A 17,464-nucleotide genomic window follows, 5' to 3' on the forward strand; every position below is an offset into this window, starting at 1 on the left:
ATTCTATTTCAGTTTTTCTCTAGTTTAGTTTCAGGCACATTTAATAACCAAATACTGGGACAATGTTACTTGTTGTAGCTGTTTGTTAAGAAACAGTGCCAGAGTTACATAAACACGTTGAAAACGTCATTGGTTCTGTATATGACGTAAGGAAGCGTGAAGTATTGTCTGCACTAAACCACAGAGAGTACAAGGCACTGTAGAATTAATATTTTTGTCAAGAAGTGGGAATGGATTATCAAATCAAGTGTTAACATACTGGGGAACTCTGTGCTCTTTCTAGCGCTGCAGGCAAGTTAGCAAAGTTTTGATCGTAGGTAGGATATAGGAGTTTTTATCCCCAAGCTGATGGTAAATGTATAAACTTTTTTGACTGCACGTGGTTTTTAAGACTAACGAAGATCAAAAGAGAATTGAGCTGTCAGGATGTTTAAGAAGCTGTCTTTCCGTGGTCTCCTTCATGCACACTCCTTGAAAGGGAAGGTCAGGTAATGAATCACAGCACTTGAGATTAATGGATCGACAAGGAATGTTTTTTGGAACTGTAAATATAATACAGCTTTTTTATGGCTCTTTGAGGTTAAAGGATCTCTTAGGATTATGATAATTAAGAACTGAGACTCTTATACTACAATTCTGGAAAAATCAGAATAAGTAAATTTCTGGGTGGACCTCATATGCTGACAAGTTTCTCTAAGTATGGAGTGAATTCTTTACCATTGTTTCCTCCCAGTAAGGAGTATGATAAATTCTTATAAGCTTTGGCCAAACATTCCCTAAAAGTGATGATGACAACTTCAGATTTAGAAGAAAGATCGTGAAGTCTGGTTTTAAACCAATCTGCCATTGCATTCATGGAGGCCAAATTGTTTGTGATTTTGTCTAGAAAGTTGATTCAGAATTCTTTGGCAATGGAAGAGTTGCTAAATTACAAAAAAGTTATTTTAGGGGAATTGCTTTACTAGAGAGAAGCAAGTGCAGTTTTCTGTTTTCCTAGTACTATGAAAAATTCCTTTTACAGCTTTTGCACTTAAATTGTCTGGATTATGACAACTGTAGAAAGTACTATTACCAGTATTTGTAGAAATCAAAATCTGATTGCATGTTATATTCCAAAATGATCTGAGGGCTGCTCCAAAGGTAATGCCTCCTGTTTTATTATGTTCACTCATAATGTCAGAGTGGATGTTGGTATAGCAGTAGAGGTTGAACCTTTCCACCAGTGTTCTGTTATATTTTGTTGCCATGTGGCAGATAGCAGCAGAGGGGCAGAGTGACAGAATGGAGTCTGACATGGAAATGCAGATGAAGCAAAGATGTGTCTTTTTCCATGCAGAAAAAATAGTACCCACTGACATTTGTAGAAATGAATAAAAGATAAGACAATAAAGGCACTTCATTTTACAGAATACTTATTTTGTAAGTTATGCATTTTGTATACCTTCCTTTTTCTTCTCTTGCTTTAATAATAAACTATGTTTTTTAGAGCAATTCATGCAAATTCTGAGTTTTACTTATGAAGAACAGGTTCAAGATACTACATAAACTGTTTGGCAGCTGAGAAAAATTGTGCTTTCCACAATTTTTTTTTCTGTCCACCTCAGGCAGACCTGAGGTGATTGTGAAGCAGTATTATGTGCACGTGGAAAGTGCATGTGGATTGGGAAGTTGCAAAGTTCTGAACTTTGATCCACAGACCCCAGCAGGTTATACTGGGTTGCCATAGGTGAGCAGTACAGTTGCTGTCTTCTCAGCTGTAAAATATGATTGCTTTGTCTGTGGATGCGTAGTCATTAATATCAGTATCTCTGATGAAAATGGTGTATGGTAGAAAGAACTAAGAATTAAAGCTGAAGTAATGCATTTCCTTTTTACTTTCTCCTACGTTTTCCTACTTTTGTCTGGAATGTAGTTTTTAAGATTAATTTTTTTCCATATTTCTGTATGCTGAGTGTTTTCTTTTGATCCTTTCTTTAGGCTGGCAAATAAGCAGGACAGAGAAGGAGCTCTGTCAGAAGCAGATGTAATTGAGACCTTATCGCTGGAAAAGCTTGTCAATGAACACAAATGTCTGTGTCAGATTGTAAGTATATTTTAAGATGCTTCATTTTCTTATGCATACGTGCTTGTAAGGAGTAGGGAATTATGCCATTTAGCATAACATTGAAATGAGAAGCCTGCAATCCCAGCAACAAGAATAACGTTTATGCAAACCCTGAAGAAATTTATACCAGTTCTGTCTATTATCTTAGTTTTTCTCAGAGAAGCAAGGTTAATCCTCACAGAAACAAGGTATTTCTGCCATACGTCTTCTCCTTGTTTAAATTCTGCTAGAGTGTAATTCATTCAAGATATAAGAGGTTAAAAATCAGTGGGTACTGCAAGTTACAGGGCATTGGTGTCATGCTCATACTGAGCTCTGCAGCCTACATAATGCTTGCAAGGAGATAGGGGATTATGCCATATAGCATAAAAATGAAACAAGATGCCTGCAATCCCAGCAAAGATACGGTATGTACATCTGTATTTATTTTTTATTTTTTTATTTTTTTCAAGCAATCTACTGTTCATCTTGACACTTGGCTTCTGAATTTGTTGAAGACATTGCTACAAAGGTTGTCACTTACTACTCCAGCTTGAAACCATATAAAAATAATGAATTAGTAATGTGGGTATATAGCAAGTTTAGTTTCCACCCTCTTGAAGAAGTAGAAAGTGAAATTTGCTTATGTTGACATTCAGGGAGGACCACTGTTCAGTTGTAATGTTTGTCTCCTTTCTGTCCATAGCTAAAACCTCATGTAGTCTGAGTTATCATCTGTGAAACAGTAAGAGTAAAGTAAATTAAGTATTTCTTCTAATTCCCAGCCCAGTAGACACAGTAAGATCCAGTTAATATCTGTCCTAAAATAATTCCATTTTGGATGTAGTAGTCATGGTCATTTTTTAATCAACAAATCTTCTAATTTAAGTATTTGTGAGTTTTAAGTGTATGATCTTTTTGTAATTGCCACATAAATGTTTTAAGAATATTACAGATTATATAGAAACTATTGAACAATATTGGAAGATTACTTTGAATATACATTCCATCTGATATGTGGGTGTTAGAGTTAAAAGCATTTTTAATTCTGTAGGAAGAGTTTGAATATTCATTGAGTAGCACAGATATAATGTTATTTTGTAGGAAGCTGTATTATAGCATAGCCCCCTTAGATTCATTGTGTCTTGACCCTTTGAAGCCTTTTCTTCATTCAGCAGACATTGCACTGAGTATACAGCAGCAATCATAAACATAAAAAGATCACAGTATTGTTCTTGAGGGATTTCTATGGTAATATTATTTTCTTACAAAGCATTAGCAATAGAAAAAACTTGAAAGATTCTAATGCATGTTTCCAGTACTTTAGATTTACTTACTTTCCCATTCTCTGTTTTTATCTTGAAACTAGACTGTGTACTCTGAGTCATTGCAGCTGTGAGAATCTTGCAAACTTCTTTGTGAAGTATGGATTATAGAATTGTAGAACGGTCTGGGTTGAAAAGGACCATAATGATCATCTGTTTTCAACCCCCAAGGAAAGGCTTTTACTAGGATCATTAAAGATAAACCTGGTCGCAAGCTCTTTCAGTATGATCATTCATGGGATAAATTTAAATATAGGATTATGAAACAAAAACAGATTTAAATAAAATGAAGCAGGAATCAAAAACAACTTTCTTTTAATATTCAGTCAATTTTCTTTTGGATTTTTATATTTCTCTGCAAAAATATTAAAGCAATTTGAGTCATTTGTCTAGCAGTTATACAGTGTCAGTCAGAATGACCATCATCTTTTTTTAATATTTCTATGCTTTCTGTATCTCTAAATTTCTATATTTTATACTTGAACTACTACAGAAGTAACCTTTGTGCAAGCCTAGATGAAAATAGACCGGTCTATTAGCTTAGTTTCTTAGAGAGTCTGCACGTTTTTCTAGAGAATGCTATGGTGTTCTGTAGTAAATAACACTCATATTTGAACCTTAGAATTGAGCCACATCTTTTTTGTTCCAATTAGAGCCAGTTATAGTTGTCTTCCTGATTACAAACACAAACAAAAAATTATTTTTTTCCTATTTGGAATTTTCTCCTCTTTTGAGGACTATTATCATAACTCCTGGATGCTTTTTCATTTCAAGGAGAAGCTCACTACTGTCCTTTCAACATGTTCCTACTAGATGTACTTATAATCAATATTTTTTAAATTATTTTTCTGTTCCTCTTATTTCCTTATAGTCAACCACTCTTACCTCAAGTGTTGTATCGAGTATTCTAAAATAGTTTAGCAAAATTTGCACCTGTTTTTCCAATAGATTTGCCTACTTGTGTCTCTTTGTTTATGAGAATATCATAACAAAAGTTTTATTTCAGTCAAAATGGATGTTTTACTTCACTCCTCTCCTGAATCTGAGAAATTGAAGAGGTTTGAGTTTTTCTGACAAATTCAGATACAATGATACAATCTCCTAAATGCTTGTGAATAACTTGAACATTTATTTCACGAACTGAAGCTAAACTGATTTCTTTGGATCTTATTTTTTTCCTCCATTTTACTAGATAAATATAATTTAGGCTATTATAATGCACCAGCAAGATAGAAAATACATATTTGAGTTTGATAAAATGCTTATATTCCTATGAAGATGCATAGATTGTCTGTTGAAATAGGAATATAAATAGATGTGTAAATGAATAATAGATATGTATATAACTGGTGTATATGTATGTTTATTTGGATATCGACATGCAAACATTTTTCTGTGCAGCAGGTAGTATTGCCAAAGTGGGACAGGAAATACGGGAATTTGGTAGACCTGATGTGATTTGTATCTTAGCAAAAAAATACATCTACATTTACACAATAACTAAATGCAGATTTATTTCTCATACTTCTTAATGTTTTGCAAGCTTAAGATCAACAGTATTGATTTGGCTGGGCCCATGTATTTGGTGAAGTAATCTGAACTGCAAATAATTAAATAATCTCCCCACCCCCCTTCTTTTTTTTCCTTCTTATATTTACAGGAACCTTGCTCAGCTGTCATGGGCTATGGGAAAAAAATTGATAAATCAATTAAAAAGGGTTTATATTGGCTTCTGCATATCATAGCAAAAGATTTTGATGCCTTAAATGAGCGCATCCAAAGAGATACTACAGAACAAAAGGCATATGAGGAACAAAAGAAACGAGAACGAGCTGAGCGAGTGAGAAGGATACGAGAAGAAAGGTTCGTTTTCTGCTATTTCTCCTACCTCCCTTCCCTCCCTCTCTAGGATATTTGATTAATTCTTGTTCGTAGAGCTTATGTGATGGATTTAAGGCTTCAAGTCAAGGCTTACATATTAGAAGTAAGGACCTGAGTGCCAAACCTTTTCTTTAAGACCTACAAATTTTTGCCTGTTTCAGTCCCTTTTTTCATGCTGGAGTGAGAATTGCAAAGCCATTTGTGGAATAGATTTGGTCTTGCTGATAGAACTTCACAGGATGCTAACAATAAATATATGTATATATAATCATTTAATCTTAATATATCTTCAGGTATGTCCTAAAATAACCTCTTACTAACTTAAATGACACTTTGTAACCCATATGTGAATATACAAGCTTAAACTTTACTTGATGCTATGCCTAATAAACTTTAGGATATCCAGCCCACAAGGCACGGAGTGGACTTAACATGATTTAGGGAAGTAGGGACTCATGATCTGGCAAACCTGATCTATCTGTAGGTGTCCTTGCAAAGGTCCCTTCCAACTCAAACGATCTGAGTGAGCATTTATTAGTTTTCTTCCAAGGTCTTTTGCAGTTGTCAGCAGCCTACCAGGGTTCCGATTAGAGACTGTTGTGAACCATTTTACTGGGGAATTATCATAAAATGCTCTAAGTGCCCGTTTTCTCTCTGTCTGCCCAAAAAATGTAGAGACATGCAAGTCTGAGTTATTGTGAGAAGTAACTGTGAAGCTTCTGTGAAGTCTCTTGATTTGTGCCCTTACTTATTTGGTTTGATTTTCTCAACTTTTCTGACTCTCCTTGAAGCAAATTATTTTCCTTAACTGTTACTATATGTACTGAGTAGTTTGTCAGCTGTTCTCCTTTCCATATGTTAAGAGAATCTAGAACGATGAGAAACAAAATGTGCTAAATGCACGACTGACTTGGTGCTCATTTTTGGGCAATATTAACCGTTTACTTCCTGTTCAGAATGTCACTTCTGACTTGTGATTTTCCTCTTAAAGAAACCCAAACCACTTTTTTTGGATTAATTTGGGTGAGCAATGGCTCGGAGTGTAGCCTGATGTGGCTCTGGGCAGGCTGGTCTGGTGGCTGGCAATCCTGCAGATAGCAGGGGGGTTGAAAGTAGATGATCACTGTGGTCTTTTTCAACCCAGGCCATTCTGTGATTCTACGATTCTGTGAAATACAGAAGATGTTTTAGATAGTCTGGTTTCTCAGCATGTCAATTTTCTTGAATATTGAAGTGAAATAATAGTTGTGGAAGATTAACAATGCTGATATGTCGTCATACTGCTGAACCATCAAAATCTTTGTTACAGAAGTATTCTGTCACTTGTCTGATCCTTAGAAACTGCAGGCTTTCTGAAGTGCAACTTGAGCATTCTGGCACGTAACAAAATGTGTTTTTACCTGTGCTATAACGTGTCTTTATGTTCTACTGATGTTAGCCTGTTACTATGATTTTTGTAGAATGTGTTTTCCAAAATAGAGAAAGATACTGTAAAAATCAGCTGGCATATCCTGGAGGATGAGTTAGATGACCTAATAACTGGTCTCTATTTTGTAAAATTTATGACCTGGCTACTTGATAATTCTTTGTTCATCTTTCTCCTCTATCCACAAAACACACTATAACAACAACAAAATAATATCAACTAAAAAGGGAAAGAGAAGAAGGAAGAAGTGTACATGATGAGGAGGACCCTGAGCCTGGGAATTCTGAAAACCCTTTCCAGCCTATAGCTGCAGTAATCTCTGAGGTATGGAAATATGTGGAAATCTGGATCATTTTAGACCTTCTAACAAATGTCTGAGAGGTAATAAGAAAAGTGGTTTCTTTGAAAGAATTGCTCTAAGTCAGTACACACACCACTTTTTTTTTTTTTTTTAATCTTGGCAGTCTTGTTTTCTGTGCAACAAATCAATGCTTTCTTGTTAAGAAAATTCCCTAGTATTGGTTTAAGGGGGAAAAAATTGAAGACACAGTAAAATAATCACACTGTAAAAACTTGATTGAAAATATTTCCTGATTAAACTATTGGACATTCAGGACTGGAAAATATTCCAAGCCTGCCAATTTCTTGTAAGGAGTTTTAGTGTTGTAGTTACTTAGATAGAATCTTCCTGCCTACTTCAACTTCTTAGATTTCTCAGCATAACCTGTTGTTTTCTATTGAAAATTAAGACTGGAAAAAAATTTGCTTAGGACTATTGTTCTCGTATATATAAGTAGTGTCTTTTCTTCCTCATCTAACCAAAAAATAAAAACAATGCAAGAAAACAGGCTGTAACGCTCTGTCACTCATATGTAAGTGGATGTCAAGATATAAATGTGAAGATAATTTCTTTTGCTGTAAGTCCCTTGTCTTTTTTTTCTTCTTGTGCCACTCCAGGTAGCGTAATGGAGATGTTACCTTCTTCAGTTATTATCTGAAAAGTTTGTATGCTATATCTGAGACATAAAAAAAAACAAACAAAAAAAAAAGTACTTCAGGAAAATTTCCTTGTGTCATTAGTTTACAGCATTAAAAGTTATAAAAACAAATTAAAATATTATCATTATTATTATTATTATTATTAGAATGAAAAACAAATTGAGAAGGAAAAGAAGCGGCAAAGGTTGGAGACTGAAAAGGCGACTGTTGTTTCAGCATCTCAAACAGAACAGGAACAAGTGGATGCTCAGCAATTATCAATTAACGGCAGTCAAAAAACAAATGATACCAGACTAGAAACATGCAATTCTACTACTGCACAGCATTTGCAGCATGAAGAAAATGAGCAGCAAACCTCAGAAAGCCTTGACTCAGGTAACTCTGCTTCCTTCTAATGTTATTTTTCACACATTTCTTCCCCATGTCTGCATTACTTTTCAAGATGCTACGTGTTAATTGAATCTATTCAAAGCACACCATTCAGTTATTGAACTGAAAGATCTACTTTTAAAAAGTGTGTATTTGCTAGTTTGACTGATATTACTAGGCGGAATGGCCTCAAGTTGTGCCAGGGGAAATTCAGGTTGGACGTTAGGAAATCCTTCTTCTCTGAGAGAGTGGTCAGGCACTGGAACAGGCTGCCCAGGGAGGTGGTGGAGTCACAGTCCCTGAAGGTGTTCAAGAAATGTTTAAATGTTGTACTGAGGGACGTGTTTTAGTGGGAAATATTGGTGGCATGTGGGTGGTTGAACTGGATAATCTTGGAGGTCTTTTCCAAACTTGGTGATTCTGTGATTACAGCTGAAACTGAGTCCTTTGTTATCATAATCTAATATGTGATCCAGTTGCCATCGCTACCAAGCTGAGATGAATTTGTTTATTAAAATGTAGAGTTTGCATATATTTTATGCTTACAGTAACAAAGTGTGCTGTATACATTGCACATTTCACAAACTTTTGTTGTATTGTGCAAATCTAGACGGAAAATGCTCATGCGTCTCACCCCAGTGATCATATTAAAAGATGATTTAACATGTTCTCTGAATATAACCATGTGGTATGTAATTATATATTCATTTAATTATTTCTGTTCCGTATAGATAACAGTAAGAAGAAAAATAAAAAAACAAAATTAAAAAGAGGCCACAGAGTAGAACCCGTTAATGGAGATGATGCAGTTCCCCCAAATCCTACACCACCACCAGCTCTTCCACCAGGTAAATGTACTAATAAGCAATAACTGATGTCTCAATCTGTGGTTTTAAAACTTGTAAAATATTTATCTGTCAATGATGAAACTGATATGCACACAGAGATATACTGCCAAAACTTCTTTAAGAAATCTCTGATGTAGTTTCCCACTTCACAATCTGAAGTTTTAGCAGTATTGATTTCATTCATACCAGGGGGAGAAGTTGTTATTTTCACATGCACAGGAAAGGAGTCAGACTAGTATCAGTGGGTAATCAAAATATCAGTGTTTTTAAGGGTAGATCATTTTATTTTAAAATTATCTAAGTGGAATTCATCAAATGTATAATACGTTTTTTTTTTTTTTTCCATTCCTAAATGCTTTGAATTCTCCAAAAAGAGACTGGTGTCCATAAATTTTCTCAGAATCAAGTAGAGATGTATTTTGACAGTTTTTGTTTTTCTTTAGTTGGATGGGGAACTCCTAAACTTAATAGACTTCGAAAACTCGAGCCTCTTGGTGAAACACATCATACTGGTAATTTAAAACATTTTGAGTTTTGACCTTTCTTAAAGCATTCTCCACTGTTTGTTTGCTTCTACAGTCATTTCATTCTTCTTTTTTTTTTTTTTAATTTTCAATGTCAGTTTTCTGTGACCAAAAGCTAGCCCTGTAATTTACTTGAAAGCATCTTTTTGATTTTTCAAGTCTCATATCTTTTTTCCCTTTTTTTTTTTTGACCAAAGATGTAAGTTCTTTCAGATCCCCTTGCAAAATTTAACATTGTATGGGATGTTAAAAGCTAGTTGTTATTTGTTCAAACAGAATGAACCTAAATATTATTAAAATGCATATTACAGACAGTACTAGGATAGTTACTTTAAGTGTGCAAACACATACTTCATTCAGGATATAAGTGGGCAAACCATACATTCTCAGTTTTAGATGAAAAAGTCTTCATTTTTCTTACGGTTTTTATTTTTCAGTTTTTCAAAAATCATGAAGACTACTACATGAAGAGTAGTATGAGAGGAGGATAAGCATACTAAAGCAATGGACACACTTGATCAAAGAAAACATTAATTCAGGAGTTTATAGAGAAAAGAGATCAGATTTAATCCTTGAATTAATTGTTTCAAGTCATGGTTAAGGTCATGTAGTACAGCACCATGTGGACATACCTGCCGAATTTCTGAAGCAACAAATGTGCAGCTTCTCTGCCAAAGGATAACCAACACACAATTAATCAAAAGTTGCCTAAAGGGGAATTAAAATCTCTGAGACTGCACATTTATTTTCCAAAGGAACTTACATAAAATGTAGTCTTTAGTCTGCATTTCAGAACATTTTAATCACAAAGCCATCTTTCTGCTTTTTTTTTTTTTTTTTTTTTTAAAGGAATGTAGAGAAAAGAAGGCAAGACAGAAAATCCAGATGGAGAGGTAGGGAGGGAAAGAAAGGGAAGGGGTGATAATTGTGGGGTTTTTTAATTTTTTTTTTTTTAACTCAGTCTATGCCTAAGGGAGCTGTCACATTCTGTTGGAAAAGCATGGGTGGACAAGGAATTAAAAAAAATTAAGCTAGTTTCTCTACTCACAGGTGTGTAAGATCAGTGACCTGAGACCTGTGCTTCTTTAGTTTATTTGTAAAATAGAAATAGTAATGAAAATATTTTGGGATCTAAAGATAGAAAACACATCGGTAAGGGAACAATCTAATGACCAGAGGTAACCACTGAGGTCAGAGGAAACTTAGAGCGCTCAGCACTTTGCAGATTAAAAACGTTGCCTGGGCTTCTGCCAGAGATTTGTTTTGTCAGAAATTTTGTTAATAACAGAAACAGCATAGAGCAGTAACATGTATTTCTTGAGCTATTTCAGCTTCTTTTTTATTTATTTATTTTTTTTTTTGTCACACAAATTATTTCCAACATGGTAAAAGCTAAAAGTTATTTTCAATAACCTGCTATGTATGAGTCAGTATGGACTCTGAATGGATACTCTTTTAATGAACACTGAAAAAATCTTCCCTTTCTCTTTAATTGGATGCTAAAGAAAAACAAAAAAAAGCCTATGTCATTAGATTCTCTCTTTCTTCATCTTTTTTGAACATTGCCATTTTACTCTGAATAAGAATTTCATGCTAAAGGCCATTTTAATAGTGGACTTCACACCTATAAATACTGTTACTTTTTCAGCAACTGCTTTCTTCGGCTCAGGGGAGCAGAGTTCCTAGTGCTCATCACTACTGTTGATGACAGGGTGTAGAAGGCATAAAACATATCTGCTTTATCTTTGTCACTGTTTATGAAGTGACCATCCCCATCACATAGTGAACCAATGTTATCTTTGGTCCTTCTTTTGCTGTTAAAATATTTTTTAAAGCCCTCTTTGTTGTTCCTCACAGTACATTGGCCACACAATTTTCTCTCTAGAATGGATAACAACAATTTTTCCAGCCTCACTTCCAGTGGCAATATACCTTCTTTTTCCACCTATGCTCTATAAGAATCTCCTTGCTTAGACAAGCCAGCCTTCTTTCCTGCCTGCATGACTTCCAACATATTGTAATTGCTTATTCCTGTGCTCTTAAGAAGTGATGCTTAAAAAATGTCCAGCACTGATGGACACCAAGGCCTTCAAATAGTTTACTAGGGGACCTTGCCAAGTAGTTCACTGAGCAGCCTGTACCCTGCTCTCCCCATATCCAGGATTGAAGGTTTGATGTCAATTTTCCTCCTATCATAAAAGATTTTAGATTCAACTACTTCATGGTTGCTATGGCCAAGATGGCCATCATTTGCCACTTCACCCATGGGACCCTCTCTGTTTGCAAGCAACAAAACTAGGAGAGGACTTTGCCGAATTGGCTCCCTTAGAACCAGTATCATGAAGTTATCAAGATATTTTAGGAATCTCCTGTACCTGTTTCTATCAGCTGTGTGGTATTCCCAGTGAACATCTGGCAAGTTGAAGTCACCCTTTAGGACGAGGGTGGATGATCTAGAGGTATCTCTTAGTTCCTTGAAGAACAATTCCTCAACATCATCATCCTGGCTGGGAGGCCTGTAGCAGAATTCCACACTGATAGTTGCTTTATTTGCTTCACCCTTCATCCTTACCCAGTCCATCCCATCCCTCACACACAGCCATCTCCTGCCTCATCTGCCGTCCTTGTCCCTGCTGAAGAGCCCAGAACTGTCCATTGTGATATATTGATCACAGAACTCTTCCCACTGTGCTCCATATCTGTTGATGATGTTGTAGTTCTGGGATTGAGCCAAGGCTCCTAGCTTGATTTCATGATAATTGATGGCAAGTGTCTTGAAGACGCAATTTGTGATGAAGGCTTATAGGTTTTTTTTTTTGGTTGGTTTTTTTTTTTTTTTTTTTTTTTTAAATTTCCTTCAGCTGAGACTTTGATAAGGCTTTATTTCTTTTGAGATTTTAAGTATTTAAGTTAAAGACTGCATTTAAAAGTTCAGTGACCTTTGTTTTTGCACAAAGATTTTTTTCAGGAGTACACTCAAAGTCCATGTCCAAGAGCGTATATAACTGAATCATTTGGTAGCTTTTCAATATACATCAAGAAACCAGCCCTCTTATGCTTCAAAACAAGTTTTTACATTGTTTGTTTCTGCTAGTCAATGAAAAGACACAGGAATAGATGTTTCCCAGAATTCGTGTATAATTTAGTGTAAGGTTTATGACTTCAGGATAGCAGTTATTTCTTTGCTTCTGTATTATTACTGTTTTTTTTTTAAGTGAGGCAGAGATGTAGAATCATAGAATCGCTCAGGTTGGAAAAGACCTTAAAGATCATCAAATCCAACCACAACCTAACCATACCACCCTAACTAATAACCCTCTGCTAAATCACGTCCCTGAGCACCACATCCAAACAGTTTTTAAATACATCCAGGGATGGTGACTCAATCACCTCCTGGGGAGCCTATTCCAGTGCTTAACAACACTTTCTGTAAAGAAAGGGTTTTTCCTGATACCCAACCTAAACTTACCCTGCTGCAGCTTGAGGCCGTTTCCCCTCGTCCTGTCACCTCTCACCAGTGAGAAGAGACCAATCCCAGTCTCACTATAAGCACCTTTCAGATATTGGAAGAGAGCAATAAGGTCTCCCCTCAGCCTCCTCTTCCCCAGACTAAACAGCCCCAGTTCCTTCAGTCTCTCCTCATAGGGCACATTCTCCAAGCCCTTCACAAGCCTTGTTGCCTTCTTTTGACCTGCTCCAGCACCTCAATGTCCTTTCTGTACTGAGGTGCCCAAAACTGAACACAGTTCTAGTACTGGTATTGCTGCAGAAATACACAAAACTAGTGTAGTATGAGGTGAAAACAACAATGCAAAGGTCTGTTTTTAATGCGAGGTGTTATCAGAGATGTAAATCCATCTTAATAATTTAATGTGCAAACTGAAAAGTGTGTTCGTTATTGGGCTATGTAGGACATAGATTGTGTCATTTTGTGTCATTCTTAGCAGAGAACGTTGTGCTGGATGTTTAAGGCAAAGTTAACAAGCAGTATAGTAAACTATTTCAGTCTTTAATTAGTTACTTCCTCTAAGGACTGCAATTTTTCCTGTCATGGTAATGATTCTAGCACAACACTTGATAGTATCTGTTTATTGCCACTAGAGAATGCATTTGCAGGAATGATGAACCTGTCTTACGTATAATAGGAGCTAAAATTGTCTGCCAGTCCTTAAGTTGTCTGCCAGACCTCAAAGAGCTGACAGTAATAAAACATCCATTGTACAGGATTTCATCTACCCTGCAATCATTTTTAGCAGTTCTGTTGCTTTTCAGATGTTGATGGAATACTGAGTTAGTTCCATTAAAGTCAAGGGATTCCAAGAGTACAGAAGTTTGCTTATGCATTTTGCTTATGCAGTGATAGCTAAAAGCTTGATCCTACACACATGTATACATATTCTTAGATTCTTAGAGCAACGTAATACAACTTGTGTTTGTTAGCTTTAGCTCGGAAATGCAGTTTTAATTCAAGTTATTTCATGTTTAGAACAAGTGTAATACAGCTTTTATTGGAAAACTATGCTCTCTTAAAGTTGAATTTTGTGTTTGGTGGCGTGTTGTTAAATCTTTGCTGGGGAGGAAATTGTCCATGTTGAGATTTGAATAATTCAAAAAGCTACTTAGTTTCTCTTTTTGATACCTGCCTCCTCTTACCATCTTTTTTTTTTTTTTTCTTTTGTGAAACATTTTGTATGTACCTCTCTGCATGATTTGTGTCTTGTTTCTTTTTTCTTTTGTATCACTAGCAAATATTTAAGGATGATGCTTATTCTCTTCTGGTGTACTTAATAGCTTTGAATGTACTTAATAGTTTTGAATGATTTTCCTCCTTTAAATTCCTTTATTGGCAACAGGTAATGTTACACCTATATCTAAAAATTCATAATATAGTTCTTCTAGAAAATTAGTATGCTTTTCAAGATAGATGCCATGCATAAAAGGAAACAAAATTTTGGGTGCTGCTTAGTGTTACTGTCACTTAAAACTTGATTGCAATGGCTGCACTGAATACACCAAGATTCAAATTTTATACTTCATTTTCTCTGTTGCCAGTCCTATACTTTTCATGTTTCATGCTCTATATTTAGGATCATAGAATCATAGAATGGCCTGGGTTGAAAAGGACCACAATGATCATCCAGTTTCAACCCCCCTGCTATGTGCAGGGTTGCCAACCAGCAGACCAGGCTGCCCAGAGCCACATCCAGCCTGGCCTTGAATGCCTCCAGGGATGGGGCATCCACAGCCTCCTTGGGCAACCTGGTCCAGTGTGTCACCATGCTCTCAGTGAAAAACTTCCTCCTAATATCTAACCTAAACCTTCCCTGTCTCAGTTTAAAACCATTCCCCTTTGTCCTATCACTATCCACCCTTATAAACAGTCGTTTACAGGATGTTTGTAGATTACTTCTGGATGTGATCTTCCAAGTGCTGATGCATGTTTAACAAAATGTAATTAAATGTGGTTTTTTTGGTCATTACACCAGCAGCTGTTAGCACTATGCCTGAAAGTTGCTTTGTAGGAATTAGCTCTAAACATGTCAGCTATGGAAACAACATTTGGCCTTATTTAAACAGTTTATTAAGCAAAGGAGATGGTAAACACCCATTTAATGTGTTTTTCTTCTCTGGCATTTTTTTATACAGATTTCTATGGAAAACCTCTGCCACCATTAACTGTACGCCAAAGACCAAACAGTGATGATGCCCATGATGTCACTGCTTAACTGGATCCCAGATAACGATGAAAAAGCATGGTCAAGAAATTGTATTGTAAAATGGGTTTTGTCCATGAAGGAAAATTTTTAAAATGACAGTCTATGAGCTTCTTGCAAAGTAAAAATTTGGTAACAATTAAACACAGAGTTCATTCTGTTCTACTTTGTCATTTACTTTTCACATCACCAGCACTTCAGGGTGAAGAAAGCATGAAAGCAAGGATGATCTGTGTTTTCATGGAAGCTCCTATGAACACAGTAGGGAATACATGTTGGGTTTACTTGTGAAAATCCATAGCTATAAAACCGAAGAAAAATACCTTCAAGATGATAAAATATTGGATTTTATATTCTCTTTGACACCTTTCACCAGGTGCTGTGCAGTGGTTGATATTTTTGCAGCTAATAAATGGTTCTAATGCATTTTTTTATGTATGTTACGGTGAATATAGGCAGGTTAAACAACAAATATCAAGTATATTTTTCTAACTTTTTATAAAACTATTTGAAAATATATGTGGATTTTCCTACCTACTATCAATAAAACAACACCCAGAAAGCATAAGAAAGCTGATACCTAAATACATGCAAGTAAAATGTGTTTGGATTAACATTTTTCTTACAGTAGCAATATCTCTTATTAGGGATTACATTACCTTTATTACTTATTTCTGGCAATCTGAAGGGAGGTAGGTAGAAAGGGAACTTTAATATAAATACATTTTTTACAAAATTAAGCTATTTGAATCGCCTGATTTTTTTCTTATACATTGTTTTAGTTTTGTTAACTGAGTTGGGTGTAGGTAATAAGTTTAGTTTGAAAAATAGAGCTGAATATTGTTTTGTCTGTTACAACATACAATGAAATTGCACACTGTGAAAGTTTTGCACTAATTCAGTCATCAGTTCTGATGAAAAACTGAATCAACCAATATGCGTTTAAGCTCCAGCACTTTTTAATCTCATTAACAGTAAAATGCCATCTTGAAAATAAAAGAATCTCCAGAATTTTAAGAAGTTATATAATGCCCCTGTGTAGTGTTTTAATTTTACATTTAAAAAGATCAAATACAAGGAATATGTAAAACAGGTTAGAAATGGTTATGCTACGTTTTTACTGACACGCTCTATATGCCGTCTTTCCTTTTACTTCCGACGCAACCATTGGTATATTATATAAAAGTATATAGCTGTGCCACTTAGTTACAAGGACAGAACCCTTATTCAGAGTCTTTTTAAGAAGTGCTCTTTGCTGATTTTCCATTCTGCTCTCAGTTTTCCATAAAGTGATATTATTTAATGATTGGAGAAGAAATTACATTAATGTGATGCATTCAGCACTTTGACATTAGAAATCTTTGCTGCATACCCGCAGTGTCAGAAAGTTACACAAATAAGTATACCGTATTGAAATGACATGATTAATTAAGATTTTAAGAGTATGTTTGAGTGGAAAAAAGAATCAGTCTTAAAAATAAGAAGTTTGAATTGGGTAGAGAGGAGTATTCCAGGCTTGCAAATTTGGCAGACAGAGAAAACAATTTGTATGTGACTGTCAGAATGAGAACACTTTTCTTATATTCTAATAGTGTATTATGGTTCAGTTTGATGATTTGAGAGACTTAGTCATTTTCACTTCAAACAAACATATTTACTGGAGGAAGGATTGAATATTTTTTTATAAGTACAATCCCAATCTTAACCAATTTTAATCTGTTACCACTTCATTATTTTGGCTTCATTATTTTGACTCCATTTTTGCTTCTTTTTTATTTTATTTTATTTTTTTTTTTACAGTTTCAGTTTCTAGAAATGCATTACCCTTTTATATTAACACTAATAAAAATAAATTAATTAAGTCTTTATTAAAAAAATAAAGCTAAATACTGCTGTGGAAACAAAATTTGAGAAACTAAAAGGTAAGATGTTGTTACTTATGTGTGGAATGTGTGCTAAGCGTCTTATGCGTGTGGATACGTGTATCAGTTTTGTTTCTGCTTTTAAAATAATCTGTACCAATAAATGACCAAAGTACTGAAAATGTTTCATACCGTTTTATTTATGAAAATGTATTGACCACAGCAGCTTTTTCTTTTTTTATGTTACTTTGATTTTTTATTTGCTCAAGATTGCATTTATACCCACACTAAAACTAATGTACAGCATCAACATTTCCCACATTATCATAATTTTTATTTTTGAGGCAAAAATAGTCAAAAATATTTTATGTCTACAAGCCTCATTTGCACTGCTAGTACATAAAGCTCTAAATTTTAAAAGCAAATGTAGTTT

At 35.1% G+C, this 17,464-nt stretch overlaps 1 protein-coding gene across 5 annotated transcripts in view; it reads left to right on the forward strand.

The window, feature by feature from the left end:
- The window catches only part of ARL13B (ADP ribosylation factor like GTPase 13B), a 47,017-nt gene extending 29,804 nt beyond the window's left edge, over window positions 1–17,213 (forward strand). For 3 of the 5 annotated variants that reach the window (XM_052665831.1, XM_052665822.1, XM_052665802.1), the window contains 7 exons: window positions 1,978–2,083; window positions 5,069–5,271; window positions 6,943–7,039; window positions 7,861–8,089; window positions 8,815–8,931; window positions 9,375–9,443; window positions 15,102–17,213. In XM_052665831.1, the coding sequence (XP_052521791.1) occupies window positions 1,978–2,083; window positions 5,069–5,271; window positions 6,943–7,039; window positions 7,861–8,089; window positions 8,815–8,931; window positions 9,375–9,443; window positions 15,102–15,181 (901 nt within the window). In that variant the 3' untranslated portion in view covers window positions 15,182–17,213. The remainder of the gene's footprint in view (window positions 1–1,977; window positions 2,084–5,068; window positions 5,272–6,942; window positions 7,040–7,860; window positions 8,090–8,814; window positions 8,932–9,374; window positions 9,444–15,101) is intronic. The other 2 variants (XM_052665841.1, XM_052665811.1) reach the window with 1 other exon arrangement.
- Window positions 17,214–17,464: the final 251 nt, after the last annotated feature.

Source organism: Tympanuchus pallidicinctus, unplaced genomic scaffold, assembly GCF_026119805.1.
Source record: "Tympanuchus pallidicinctus isolate F22 unplaced genomic scaffold, pur_lepc_1.0 scaffold10, whole genome shotgun sequence".
NCBI classification, from domain to species: Eukaryota; Metazoa; Chordata; class Aves; order Galliformes; family Phasianidae; genus Tympanuchus; species Tympanuchus pallidicinctus.